Raw genomic sequence first — 13,168 nt, 5'->3', positions numbered from 1 at the left:
TAAGGATAAGAAGAAGCAGAAGGTTTGGCGAGATTTTATCAGAGAACAAAAGGAGACACTAGACAGTTGTTTACTGCTGATGATATTTCTTATTTATTTCAAAAGCACAAACATTTTGGACAGTTGGGATCCAACTAATCCATGTGCTGACAATCAGATTTTGACTGTTGTGGGCAGCAGAGACATCATCCCAGGTGCAGTTCAGCAGTGTCCATCCTTGGCTATTAAAATCACCATCTTGACCCGCCTGCAGAGAGATCACAGCATGGCTGTCAGTTGTTCTTTTATTGCTTATGCAGGATACATTTTGATAATAAAAAAAAACAGTCACACATCATACATATACAGTAATTGTCTTTAAATATGGAAGAAAGTTGTAATTGCAGTCACTCAAACGCAGCATCAAATAAAATAAAATGATAGATTTAACCGTGCTAACACTGAAGTATTTAGCATAATGTAAGTGCGCAACTCAAAAGCATGTATAACAAAGGTACTGCCATTTTTGATATTTCAATAAAAAATGATAGATATTATACTTTGTAGTTTCCCTAACATGTCACTTGTTTTTAGTTTTAGTTTTCGTGCTTTGTGGTCAGTACGTCTCACTTCCTCTGCTCTCTCTCTTATTTAGCTGTCAGTTCATATTTTCTGCTTATGCGTCTTACTTTTAATGGAAGTATTCCTTCCTATTTTTTTTTCTGTATATCACTGACAGCTTCTTTCTGTAGATGACCTATTTATTACTGAACCCTGCATGCTTCTCATAGTTTCGTTGCCTCCCTATTTCTATAGCAAGATTCAACTTATTAAAATGTCTTTTATTTATCACTTTATTACTCATATTACGTTGCTTTAGGATCTTTTTTTGAGCTGACAAATCCTGTCTTCTACCGCGAAACGTTCTCAATGACATTTCCATTAATTAATGAACGCCATTGAAGACCAAGTGACAGTAACCTGGAAAACTTTCACACATTAGAATTTGATGCTGTGGTCAGTAGCTGTTCTACTATTTCACCACCAGAGGGCGACATTATTCATATTCCTTTGAGCGTGAAAGCTGTGAGTGGAGCAGCTGCGTGGACTCACTGTTTGTGGACACACAGGGCGCACTCGTTATCGTAGGTATTTCCATCGGTGCCGCACACCGGAGCCAGGTTCATGGGGCAAGCGTTAATCTCAGCCAAGTCAGGACAGGAAGGCTGTCAGAACAAAAAAACAGCAAAATATATCTCATCTTGTGAGAGGAAGCTTACTTAGTATAATTATTAACAATAATAATAATAATAAAAAAAAATTTTATACTCGTTTGGTTTGTACACGTCTTACATTTACAGTATATCATTTCTCTAATTAAAATACATTACCTCCCTCACTTGACCATTGATCTCAGCAACTAAAAAAGAAGCACATAACATAAAAAACATAAATAAAACATATTGTATGATATATAAACAGAAAGCGTTATCATGCAACAGTGACCCATCATTTTGATAACAGATATTGGGGGGTTTTTTTTTTAGCAGATCCTTTAGACACCTATAATAATCAATCAACTCTTGTAAGGCAGGATTATCTAATTAGTAACATGTGATTTTACCGAATATTATCTATGAAAAAAGTATTTCCTAATTTTATTTTTCCCTTCAGTTAAACAATTTTACTAGTGTTTTTTTTCTGGTATATTCAGCATACAATTCTTGATTTATCACATCCCTCCACCAGAAATTTCAATTTTTATTATTATTTTTTACCTGAAATCACACAGATGAGCAGAAGTCCCAGAAAAACAGCTCGTCCAGCCATCATTTTGGTGATGAATAACAGAAAATGCACAATCAGTTTGAGTCTGTGTGTGTTTATGTAGGGGGATGGGTGAGGTGGGGGCTGGGAGTGCAAACAAGTGAATGGTCAGTTGTACACGTCAGACATGAATGTTCCAAAGTCTCTTTTTTTTTTTCAAATGTACTTCTTTATTTCTGAATTCAAAGAGCAACTATACACAATGAGTAACAGAACAGCTGTTTAATACTTAAAAATGTAAACAAATAATAACAATAATATTAGAGCACAAGTAGAGGAAAGTCACCATCATGTCCTGCATTTACTTTCCCCTTCCCACTACCATCTCTGCTTTACTGTTTCACTCAAAATCTCCACTTCAAGTGTCAAACACATGCAGTGGCGCGGCTTCATTCTGTCTGAACGATATCTGCGATATTCAGTGAAGACAAGTGTTTTTGAAATGTCTTAATTTGTCATACCCAAATGCTTAATTTCTACATCTCTGACACGACAATGAAGTCTATAATAAAGTGCTCGTATTTAGAAAAAAGGGCAAATCTGAAGCCGCACAGCAGTGATTAGATCCCCGAGATACAAGGAAAAAACCCTTTACTTGGTTTTTATATGACACAGAGCACCAGAAATGACAGTACGTTCATTGAGCAATGAACTTTTTTTTGGCCTGTAAAGCGTTACAAGTACAACTCTAATTGGCATGGTCCCCCGTGTACTCGAGCTTTTTTGGGCGAGCTCTTAGAAATTCTGTGTGAAGTATCAACACCTCACATTTAAAACTGGGTTTCTGGCGTTACAGTTAACTTCAGTGATGTAGCTCAATGAGAATAAACAAAACACAAAAATATTCAAATATGGCAACATCACCAGAAGATAAATATAAAAAAAAATAAAAAATGAAAGACTGAATGAAAACAAAGGAGACACACCTAAACTCAAAAGACAAACAAATGAAGAGTTTCCTCTTCAAGATTATGCTGGTGAATCAGATACATATTTAGCTCCATTTGGCACAAATATTCGCTCACTCCACTGGTAACATTTTTTTTTGTTTTTATACTCCACATCACAAAGATACTGCTGCTACTGTACATAATATCCACACCAATGATGATTGGCTCAGGCCTAAACGCTCCCACAATGCCCCACTCAAGAGGCATGTATAAACCCACTTTATAGCATGTAAGTTACCATCAGCTGTCCTCCCCCATGTGTGGGAGCCACAGTTTAATCTGCTCATACAGACTTTTTTAAAAACAACAGAAGTTGGATTGAGACTTCACATATAAATGTGCGGCGGTAACATTGCAGCACGTTTCTGTTGCATCCAGTCTTTTACAAGCTGATTTGATGGCATGCTCAAGTGCTGACAAGTCCAGATGTTTGGCCCAGTAGAAAGCATGCAGTTTATATTTCCAATGTCCCTTAAGTACAAATTTTTTCTCAACAATCTTCAGTGTTCTGGTAAAAGTCAATCCCGCTTCCGTTCTTGTTTCCGGTACATTTTGAAGAGGGCAGCACAAGTAAAAACAAGCCAGTATAGCAGGCTGCGTCATGTGCAGACATCAAGCAATCACAAGTTGTTTTTTTTGTAGGTTTTCGACAACGAAAGACATGAAAAAGTAACAGTCAAGTTTGATTAATTATAATCACAAAACAGTAGGTTTTTTTTGTGCTTTGTGCATGATGGTATCTGTTTTTATACATTCCTTTGGCAGCCCACGTATGCTGTTGTTTTTAAATGGAGTGCTCTGATTTCTCTTCCCACCACAATACAGTACAGGCACTAAAGTTGGACAATGTCAAGGACACTAAGAATGACAAATATAATCAATTAAATTATTAGCCATAAAAAAAAAGAAAATAAAGATTACTTTTGTTTCTTTAGAATGAAATTACCTAAAAAAAAATCAAATTAGTAAGAATGAAAAAAGATTGACTGGTTGCATGCTTGTGACTGAGATCAGCTGGGTTGTAAATCCATCCTTTTTTTTTACCATTTACATTACAAATCCACTTGGTAATGAAGAGCTGATGAGAGGTTTGACCCCCCTCATATAAAAGTAGTCAGTCCATCTTTAAGCAGTTGGCAGTGAATGATCTGAAGTCCTTTCTTGTTTTTTTTGTTTTACACTGCTATGTTTTCATGATACAGTGTAGCACGAACGCACACAACTGCTAACTACTTTTCAGAGCATGGATTTAAAAACCTACACATTCTTCCTTGATGATGGAAGGACGCCCGTGGAGTTGTAGGGCTGTAGGATCTCCAGTCTGACACGGCATCTTAATTCTGTCTGTTGTTTCAAGTGTTCTTTTCCCTCTTTCTTCCCATCTAGTGAAGTCCCCAGCCCTCACAGGAATATCCCCTCATTTTAAATATATTTATATATTTCTTGCATTGATTTGCATTGAGTTTTCATTGTTTTCAGTGTTTGTCATTATACCTGCAAGTCTCTGCCTATTTCTTCAGGCTGTGCACTGAAATGCAGGTCCACTGAGAAATGATAACAATTAAAAAAAAGACTAAAAAAATACAAATACAAACATATGAATACAGTCCCTCACCCCCCCACACACACACACTGGTTTGTGGTCCATTCTTTATATGTTTTTGGGGGGGCAGAGCGGGTGAACTCCCACTGACTGTATGTTGTGGAATCAGACGCAGCTCTCCCTGGTCTTGCTGTCCAAGAGGAACGAGTTAAGCTGGGAAATGTCCACTACCACAGCATCCCGCTTATTCAGATGGACGTCTTTCAAATGGTCCTCATCGCTTTGGTCCTTGGCAAAATTTACAAACACCTGATGGAGGGGAAAAAATGAGGAAAGGATGAGCCTGAAGTCACAATCTGGTACATTAGTTGCAGATAGAATTCTTGCTCAAGCTGTCTTACTTGGTCTAAAGTTGTCTGGGAGACGGAGTAGTCCTCTATGCTGAGCAGCTCCTTGTTCTTTGAGAGCATGGAGAAGATGCGGGCTAGAGAGGTGAGGGAGGTGGGCAGCTGGTACTGCAGCATGTTACGATGCTTCTCCTTCAGCGTGCTACCGGGCAGCTCCCTCTCTATGAACTCCATCACTGGGTGGAGGTCTGGGTCTGGGCCCGCCACCCGCAGGATGATGGTGTATCCATCACCGAACCTGATCAGACGTAATGAAGACAGTTTCATTTGATTTGTTGGAAGTGATATTCCGGTAAAAGGCTTCTTGCATAATTATTCCGATTTGCATTCATACCTATTTTTGAGGTGCTGCACGCTGCCCAAACAGCGGAACCTGCCGTTGACCATGATGGCCATTCTGGTGCAAAGTGCCTCACACTCCTCCATGCTGCAAGGAAACACAGGAACAAACAAATATGGCTTAGTGAGGTTAGGATGATGAAAGGTATTTGGATATATACAGTATTTTCCGAGCTATAAGGCGCACCTTCAACAAATGAACTATTTTAAACAAAAGTTTCCTACATAAAGCGCACTGGATTATAAAACGCACCTGAGAACTCATCTTCAATGAATGGTCTTTTTAAAAAAAAATTCATATATAAGGCACATTGGATTATAAGAAATTGAGAAAATGCAAGGCTTTTAGGTGCGCCTTATAGTGCGGAAAATAATATTATAGTTAAATTAACTTAACAAATGTTAAAGAGATGGTCGGTCTAACCTGTGAGAAGTTAGGACTACAGATCGTCCCTCTTTGATGATGCTCAGGATGGCGTTCCACAGAGCACGACGGGCTTTAGGGTCCATGCCTGTCGTTGGTTCATCCTGTAAAGGGAAAACATTTGTTAAGGTCACCCTTTATGTTTGACCATTCAAATGTACTTAAGAATGCTATAAGATGTTCAACTGACCAGAAAGACTACAGGTGGTCCTCCTATGAGAGCGATGGCGGTGGACAGTTTCCTCATGTTTCCTCCGCTGTAGCTGCCAGCAGCCTTGTCCACGTATTTGACCAAGCCCAGCTTCCGTATGCCCCATTCTGCCACCTAGTGGACAATATAATTATAAGTCATGTCTAAAAAGCTGAGTACAAGCACCCCTACATATAGTATGTTTGTTTATGTGTGTGTTCATGCGTGTGTTTCCTGCTGACCTCGCAGACTTCCTTCTCAGGAACTCCTCTCAGGATAGCATATAATTCTAGGTGCTCTCTGCCAGTCAGCAGGTCGTTGATGGCGTCGAACTGAGGACAGTAACCCATGTTCTGATGGACCTCATCGATCTCGGTGTTTACGCTACAGAGAATAAAATAAAGAATTAACTGAAGTCAAAGAATTTTTTTTATTTATTTCCAGAGCATTATATCTTGATGGAATAATTTTCCACAAGTCAGTGGGACAGGTTTGTCTATTCAGCCTTCATTTTTAGCACCTTAAATATTTAATTTTAATTTAATTTATTTACTTTATGGCCACGTTGATGCATATTTAAGCATTTTGGTCTTCATAACAGTTTCTGCGCTTCACAGTAAAGCAGTGTCGAAATTATGAAGGTAAAAAAAACAAACAGCTGTACTACACGAAACTCTTACAGCTCATAGGTGATATCAAATTCCCAGAAGCCACGATCCCAAGCAGATTTGAAAAGGTATTATTTACCTCCTTTTTTTAAAAACTGATAAAATTTTAATCCTGAAGTAGAGATTGTGGTTTTTTATCGATCTCACCCAGCAGTGTATTCATGTGTTTGCATTGGCATCTCTTCAGGCTGCACACTAACACCTTTAACCTGGTGTTTACAGTGAACTTATTTGAATATTTTGCTGTTAGGCTGAAGGATTTTTTTAGAGACACCCAGATGTCCATTGACAGGTAATAGCTGAATTCAAAATTCTGTTTAATCTAAGTTTTCCATTTACGTAAGGAATATGACTTTTTCGTTTCTTTCAACAAATGACTGGACGTTATTCACATTTCAAGATCTCTCACCTCTTGCCAGCCAGATAAGCCTCTCCACTGGTGACCACAGAGTCTCCTGTCAGCATTTTAAATGTACTGGTTTTTCCTGCTCCATTCACTCCCAGTAATCCAAAGCACTGCAAGAGAGGAGAGGAGGAGAAAACACACAGTCATTTACTGAAACTTCTCAACAAACATTACGTGAACTGAACAAAACATAAGCCCGGTCTGCGTTATCACACCTCGCCAGGGGGGATGCCGACGCAGAGCCGGTCCACGGCCGGCTTCTGTTTCCGTTTGTAAATTTTGGTGAGCTGTCTGAGCTCCAGGATGTCCGTTTGACCAGCGCCACTCAGAATCCTTTGGCGCTCTCTGGCCACGTCCTCGTCTTCTTCTCCGATCGGCTTCAGATGACTGGTGGACGACCTGAGAAATTAAAAGCCTTGTTATTTAATCGTTTGATTTGGAGCGGGTGCTCTTTTTTCATGTTAAATGAAGTGCTTTAGTTTATTAATTCCCAAATGAATCTCAGATTTCACCCACCTGGCCTTGAAGCAGAAGCGGTACTGAATAAGGACTGTAATGAAGAAGAAAACCACACCCTCCACGGCCATCGCAAACAGGTTCTTTCCCACCATGTCCCAGGCCAGAGGGGAGCGGAAACGGTTTTCACCTAAAGAGGCACAACCGGGGGCAAAGGTCAGATACTGTAAACATCTACACAATATATTCCAGTTGTAGTAGTCAGTGAAGTACTTACCAAACCTCTCCAAAGCGTCTGCCATCGCCTGATTCTTCACCATATCAATCAGTCCTCTCCCCAAACAAAAGTGTGGGAAGATGAGGAACACATTCTTCAGGATGTCATTGATGCCACCGATCTCCTTAAAAGGGGAACAATGTCAGTACCCCATCGAAAAAATACTGAATTCAAAGCCCTGTCGGTCTGCTATTGCTCTATGTGAATGGAAATGATTTGTTTATTACTTACATTGCTTCCAAACAGTTCCAGAACAAATGTGGAAACGCTCCCGTTGATTCCGATTAGGATGTTAACGCTGGTCAGAACCACGTAGGCGGTGCTGGGGATCTTAAAGAAGAATGAGGCTGGGTACATCAGAGGGGTGATGGACCATCTGAAATACACAAATTGTTTTTGGATGTAAGACATAAAGAAAACAAAAAGGGAGGGAGGAAAGCAGAAGAAATTTGTCTATGCATCAAACTGTACCCATAAAGCAGCAGCAGCAGGGCCAGCACGGGCAAGTTGGTGGAGGAGACGTAAGCGTCTTGTTGGAAACACACGAAGATGATGATGACCAGAGTTGCTGGGACGATGTAGTTACACTGCAAAAGAAGAGGGGGGGTTAGATTTGAAACCATCATCGTTTCCTGATATGTTCAGATTTTCCGATCCTTTTTTAATATAATTTGGATTGGGGCAAATTGTTCAGCCTGACTGAAAAAATCTTACCATATCCCAAACAAAGTTGGCCAGCCAATACAGGAAAGGCTGCACTCCGCTTATGAATTGCATGTGTTTGGCCTTGTTCACTCTCTCCTGGATGAGGAAGACCACAAAGCTGGCAGGGACGAAGGACATGGCGAAGATCACGCAGATGGAAACCAACACGTCGACCGATGTCGTCATCCTTCAGAGAAACAGGGCGGGAACAAAATGAAGCGATGAGAATGGAAATCTCTTTAAAGTGGTCCAGCAGATTTTTTTTTTTTTTTTTTTAAATGTACCCCCCAATCCAAATCTTACAGCGCCACTTGGGACAGCTGCTCCTTGGTGAGGTTGAGGGGATGATTGTGGACGGAGATGCCGAACTTTGCTGGGTCTTTGCCAGCTTGCAGACTCGCCCGCAGGACGCCGTTGTTCATCACGTTGAGGAAAGAACCGATGCTGTGCCAGCCCTTGTTGTTGAACCAGATCTGTAGAGACAAAGAGTCAGACATGTTGGTCAACTGTGTACACAGCCTGTGTATAACCGATGTGTATGTGTGTGTGTGTGTGTGTGTGTGCTGACCTTGACGTTATTCTTGGTATCCAGACCTTGGATAAAACTGGAGAGACTACGTAAGAAACGATCTGCTGCAGTTCCCTGGAGGAGGAGGAGGCAAAGGAGTAAACTGATGCTGTTCAAATGTACAATAATAAAAATCTACAGCTCAAGTGTGTCCCTATGCACAGAAGATGTGAAACTCTAAATAGTGGAATCGTAAAAATCTCTGACATTAAAGAACTCGGTGCTGATTCATGTCAGAATTTAAGATAATATCATGAAATCTCATACTCTCTCCAGATCGAAGCGTCTTCTCAGCTCGGCAATGGCGTCATCGATTTGGTCTGTGTGAGACAGAAGCTGGGAACTTCTGGCGCCCAAAGAGAATCCTCCGTATCTGTATTTAGAACAATCATTTTAATTCAGCTGAGGCCATCCCATCAATATTTATGAGAAATTGAATTAAAGATATAGTTATTTCTGCTAATGTACCTGAACTCATTCACCCATATCTTGTTCTTCAGGCTGTAGGAGGAGCAAAAAAATAAAATGAGTCAATGCTAAATGCACGTTTTGATGAAGAATTAACATATTGAAGCAATAATGATCAGAAGCACATCAACTGTATCACACAAATGTGTCTTAAAGCGTGTTACCTCTTGCCGATGATTTGAGCGTAGGTTTTCACAAGATAGTCAGAGACATTTCTGCCGGTCAGACTTTGCAGAGTGTCATTGGCGCTGATCTTCATCTGGATTCAAAGAGAACAACATATACAACATTAACATTTTTCTTTGTGTGTTTCCATGATTTGCATTTTGTAAATGACTGGTTAACTGAGGTTTAGCTGACCTGCGGCGGTGGAAGTCCTCCAGCACCAGCAGGACACTCAGGAAGCATCCTCTTGCGTCCTTCACAGCTGCAGGCGCACAGAGGAGAGGGATTCTCCATCGACCAGTTGCCTTTGTCGAACATGTCTTTCACACTTTGGGAGACTTGTGGGACCGACCATTCGTTCTCAATCGGTATACAGTCTTTGTTCCTGAAACAACCAAGAGAAATTTTGTTCAAGATTTTCAAATCCAAATTCCCTTTTTCCTGTATATCTACACCAGAAATATTTGTTAACTTCTTCTCTCAAAGCTCACAGTTTAGATTCTCCCTCCATGCAGCGCGTCCCAAACCCTGGCTTTTCTGTCAGAGCTCCCAATAGTTTGTTGGTGTGAGGGTCCTCAGGTAAGTCGTTACTGCAAAGACAGAGAGCAAACACATTGCCTTTATTAATGCATTCAACTTTATACATATCATCTCACAATTCACTGGCCAAACAAATACAGTAGCTACGAGCTAATGATGATATATTAATACTCTCGATGCATGAATATCCATTCCTGATAGATGCGTTTAGCTGTTGAGCTGATGAGTTTGATTAACTGAAATGATAATTAGCTTCTGTAATTAAAAAAAAATGTATGGAATGAGTAGATGTATTTAGCTGACATATTCATAGAAAGGAAGGAATGGGAGAGAATATATCACCTGATGAATGTAAACTGTTCTCCATACATGCCGGGATCAAGAGGCAGACTTGGGTACTTTCCAAAAGGAGGAACAATCAGACTGAACACCAGGGCAATGCATACAAACACAGCTGGAAGAACAATCTGAAAAACATCAGTTATGTCAATTAATATGTGGGGGGGGGGAAAAGAAAAGTCTTATAACGGTAACATTTTCTTTGTGTATAATAGAAAAAAAAGGCATACAGTTCTTATAAAAATGTTGCCCGTTGGTATTCACAATGAGTTCATAAAAATAGAATCAGCATACCTGAGCAAAGAAGCCTTTCCTGGAGCGCCGAGCGTAAAGGAATCTCTTCCAGAGGAGAGCAACAAACTGCTGTCTCTTCAGACTCCAGCCTTTGACCTGGTATGAACCTTTGCCGTCTGTTCCACTCAGCCAGTCGGTCTCACGGGATTCTGAACGCAGACACAACAAGGATATATATCAGCAAAGTTACTATGTGTAGTTATAGTATCAAACTAGGAGATAATATGAGTAGTATCTCATCAAACAGCATATAATAAGAGCAGAAATCCTGCATAAAATGGATAAAATTTGTTATGTGATATATATACGTCTTACATTTCAATGGTTTTTAGTTAGATATATATTTGGTTACAAATAAAAACTACAAGCAATGATAGTAACAAGTTTGTTGCTATCATTACACTGCATTGTGGGTAGTGCAGTTCTACCTGGGTCACCTTCAGAGTCATTGAAATCAAAGTCATCGTCGGTGAAGGGCTTCAAGCAGTTCTGGTGGTCTCCGAACGCATGGCGGCGACGAGTCCTGGTCGCCACGACTCCATCTGCAGACACATGTTCATTGAAACCGAGTTTCAAGTCTCCTGGTATATTTATGCATAAATCTTTCAAATTATATGAAGTGACATAGAATATACCACATGCACCTCACCTGAAAGCTCAACAGAATCAACACCGCTGTCCTCGGCTACTTTCAGGAAAATCTGCGGATTGCAAGGCATGTGGTTAAAACATGGGCAGAAGCATTTATACCATTAAATAAAACAGGAAATTTAAAAAAAAAGGACCAAACAAGGAATTGTGGAATCTCTTTACTGCTCCTCACCTCTTCAAGGGTGGTATCAGATATTCCATAACTGGATATTCCCAAGTCGGTGAGTCGGTCATCCAGCTCGTGAAAGAGCTCGACAAACGCTCCGTCTTTAGCTGACTGGTGGGGCAAGACGTAGGTGAGTTCGTGTCCGAGGTCTTCAACCAGGCGAGCTTCAGAGACGTGCTTGAAAATCACATTGGAGATGAGGGACACGTCTGCAGGAAGGGAATTGGTTGGTGAGACAAAGCAAAGGGAAAACATTTTGCATCTTATATTCCTTGAAAGTGAAGTTACAAAGACAACTGCGTGTCGGTTCTTACCAATTGTGGTGGTTTCACTTTCTGGTTCACTTCCTAGACCAGCATCTGAGCTACTCTCTGACACACTGTCCTCCTGAAGCAAACAAAAAACAAAACCAGTTTAGACAAAATAAATCCTTTTATTTTCTGATTAACAGTGAGAGACTAGTTGGACTAGAATTGGGACAAACTCTCTTGAATTGTCTTAAAAATTCCTGCAATAGTTTACCTTCTCGTTCTTCTTGCTGTAGGAGACGGTGCTGGATGAATTCCTGCAAGACTGAAGTGTCAAGTCGTAGTCTTTCTTGACCAGAGTCAGGTAGTAGCCTGTGCCCAGTTGGGTTTTCAGGAAGAGGGAGGACCCGACACAACACAACTTGCCGTGGGAAATGATAGCAATGCGGTCACCCAGGATGTCAGCCTCATCCATGTGGTGAGTGGACAGGAGGATGGTACGGCCTGACAGTTTAGAAATGATAGGATTTATTACATCAGTTGTTAAAAAGGTATTTATAAGTAAAGCATGAGTAAAAACCAGCTGCATGTCAATTGTATTTACCTTGTCTGTATTTAAGCAACAGGTCCCAGATGCCCCTGCGTGCGTAAGGGTCGACCCCAGCGGTTGGTTCATCCAGAATGACAACCTTTGACCCACCGACAAAAGCCAAGGCCACTGACAGTTTCCTCTGCATCCCTCCTACAAAAACAACAACAACAACAACGGGAAGTCCGTTTTTAGAAGCGCTATCCATGGAGTCAAAATTTTTTACTGATGAATGTAAAAAAGCATTCTAAAAAAGTAAAATAATCAAACTGACCAGAGAGCGTGCTGGTGCGTGACTGACGCTTATGGGGCAGTCCGACATCGTTCACTATTTGTTCCATCTCAGCTTTTACTTGCTCTTCTGGCAGGCCCTTCAGACGGGCGTAGAACCAAATGTGTTCCTCCACCGTCAGCCTGTGGAAACAAACAAATCACCCAGTTCAAAAAACACTACTCAAAAACACTAAGATCTTACTGAGCTTTTGACTGTAATACATACATGCTGAAAAGAACATTATGCTGGGGACAGACACCCAAATTTTGTCGGATTGTGCTCAGCTCAGTGCGAATGTCCTTGCCGAGAATGTAGGCTGTACCAGAAGTGGGCGGAAACAACCCTGTCAGGATTGACCTGTAAAAAAAAAAAATCACACCAAGACACAACAATCAACATCAATTGGTCATTTCCAGTAATTCAAAATGTCGCTGTAGATAATGCATGTATGGTCTTACATGGTTGTGGTCTTTCCAGCTCCGTTGTGGCCGAGAAAGGAGGTAATCTGTCCGTTATAGAACCTCAGAGACAACCCGTCTACAGCCAGCTTTTTTCCATGACTGTAGATCTTCACCAGATTCTCGATGTAAACTCCCGGTTCAATGTGGCCCGGCTCCTCCTCAATACACACAGCTTTGGATCAAATAAATACAAACACACCAGTGTTTTAGCAAAAGAAATAAGCTGAGGTTAAA

The 13,168-nt window shown here is 40.7% G+C and overlaps 2 protein-coding genes across 4 annotated transcripts in view; both read right to left on the bottom strand.

Moving 5' to 3' along the window:
- Positions 1–66: 66 nt before the first annotated feature.
- spink4 (serine peptidase inhibitor, Kazal type 4) lies at positions 67–1,886 on the bottom strand. The gene is made up of 4 exons (XM_068321031.1): positions 1,758–1,886; positions 1,371–1,399; positions 1,093–1,205; positions 67–247 (listed from the first exon to the last, which is right to left on the bottom strand). The coding sequence occupies exons 1-4, from the start codon at positions 1,810–1,812 to the stop codon at positions 202–204; spliced, it is 243 nt and encodes an 80-aa protein (XP_068177132.1). The 5' UTR covers positions 1,813–1,886; the 3' UTR covers positions 67–201.
- A 146-nt stretch (positions 1,887–2,032) lies between these two features.
- Positions 2,033–13,168, bottom strand: part of LOC137599838 (phospholipid-transporting ATPase ABCA1-like) — a 30,987-nt gene continuing 19,851 nt past the window's right edge. The window contains exons 19-49 of one of the 3 annotated variants that reach the window (XM_068321026.1): positions 12,932–13,106; positions 12,699–12,830; positions 12,474–12,613; positions 12,215–12,352; positions 11,885–12,114; positions 11,677–11,749; positions 11,369–11,571; positions 11,195–11,246; positions 10,974–11,087; positions 10,546–10,694; positions 10,255–10,379; positions 9,864–9,962; positions 9,568–9,757; positions 9,372–9,466; positions 9,208–9,240; positions 9,007–9,112; positions 8,740–8,814; positions 8,475–8,644; positions 8,181–8,358; positions 7,938–8,053; positions 7,698–7,842; positions 7,467–7,590; positions 7,250–7,379; positions 6,949–7,132; positions 6,737–6,843; positions 5,902–6,043; positions 5,660–5,794; positions 5,470–5,573; positions 5,041–5,133; positions 4,701–4,944; positions 2,033–4,608 (exon numbers count right to left, since the gene is read on the bottom strand). In XM_068321026.1, the coding sequence (XP_068177127.1) occupies positions 4,465–4,608; positions 4,701–4,944; positions 5,041–5,133; positions 5,470–5,573; positions 5,660–5,794; positions 5,902–6,043; positions 6,737–6,843; positions 6,949–7,132; positions 7,250–7,379; positions 7,467–7,590; positions 7,698–7,842; positions 7,938–8,053; positions 8,181–8,358; positions 8,475–8,644; positions 8,740–8,814; positions 9,007–9,112; positions 9,208–9,240; positions 9,372–9,466; positions 9,568–9,757; positions 9,864–9,962; positions 10,255–10,379; positions 10,546–10,694; positions 10,974–11,087; positions 11,195–11,246; positions 11,369–11,571; positions 11,677–11,749; positions 11,885–12,114; positions 12,215–12,352; positions 12,474–12,613; positions 12,699–12,830; positions 12,932–13,106 (4,145 nt within the window). In that variant the 3' untranslated portion in view covers positions 2,033–4,464. Of the gene's footprint in view, positions 4,609–4,700; positions 4,945–5,040; positions 5,134–5,469; positions 5,574–5,659; positions 5,795–5,901; positions 6,044–6,736; positions 6,844–6,948; positions 7,133–7,249; positions 7,380–7,466; positions 7,591–7,697; positions 7,843–7,937; positions 8,054–8,180; positions 8,359–8,474; positions 8,645–8,739; positions 8,815–9,006; positions 9,113–9,207; positions 9,241–9,371; positions 9,467–9,567; positions 9,758–9,863; positions 9,963–10,254; positions 10,380–10,545; positions 10,695–10,973; positions 11,088–11,194; positions 11,247–11,368; positions 11,750–11,884; positions 12,115–12,214; positions 12,353–12,473; positions 12,614–12,698; positions 12,831–12,931; positions 13,107–13,168 lie in introns of all 3 variants that reach the window. The other 2 variants (XM_068321027.1, XM_068321025.1) reach the window with 2 other exon arrangements.

Source organism: Antennarius striatus, chromosome 8 (assembly GCF_040054535.1).
Source record: "Antennarius striatus isolate MH-2024 chromosome 8, ASM4005453v1, whole genome shotgun sequence".
Taxonomy (NCBI): domain Eukaryota; kingdom Metazoa; phylum Chordata; class Actinopteri; order Lophiiformes; family Antennariidae; genus Antennarius; species Antennarius striatus.
This window is presented reverse-complemented; position numbering and strand designations above follow the sequence as displayed.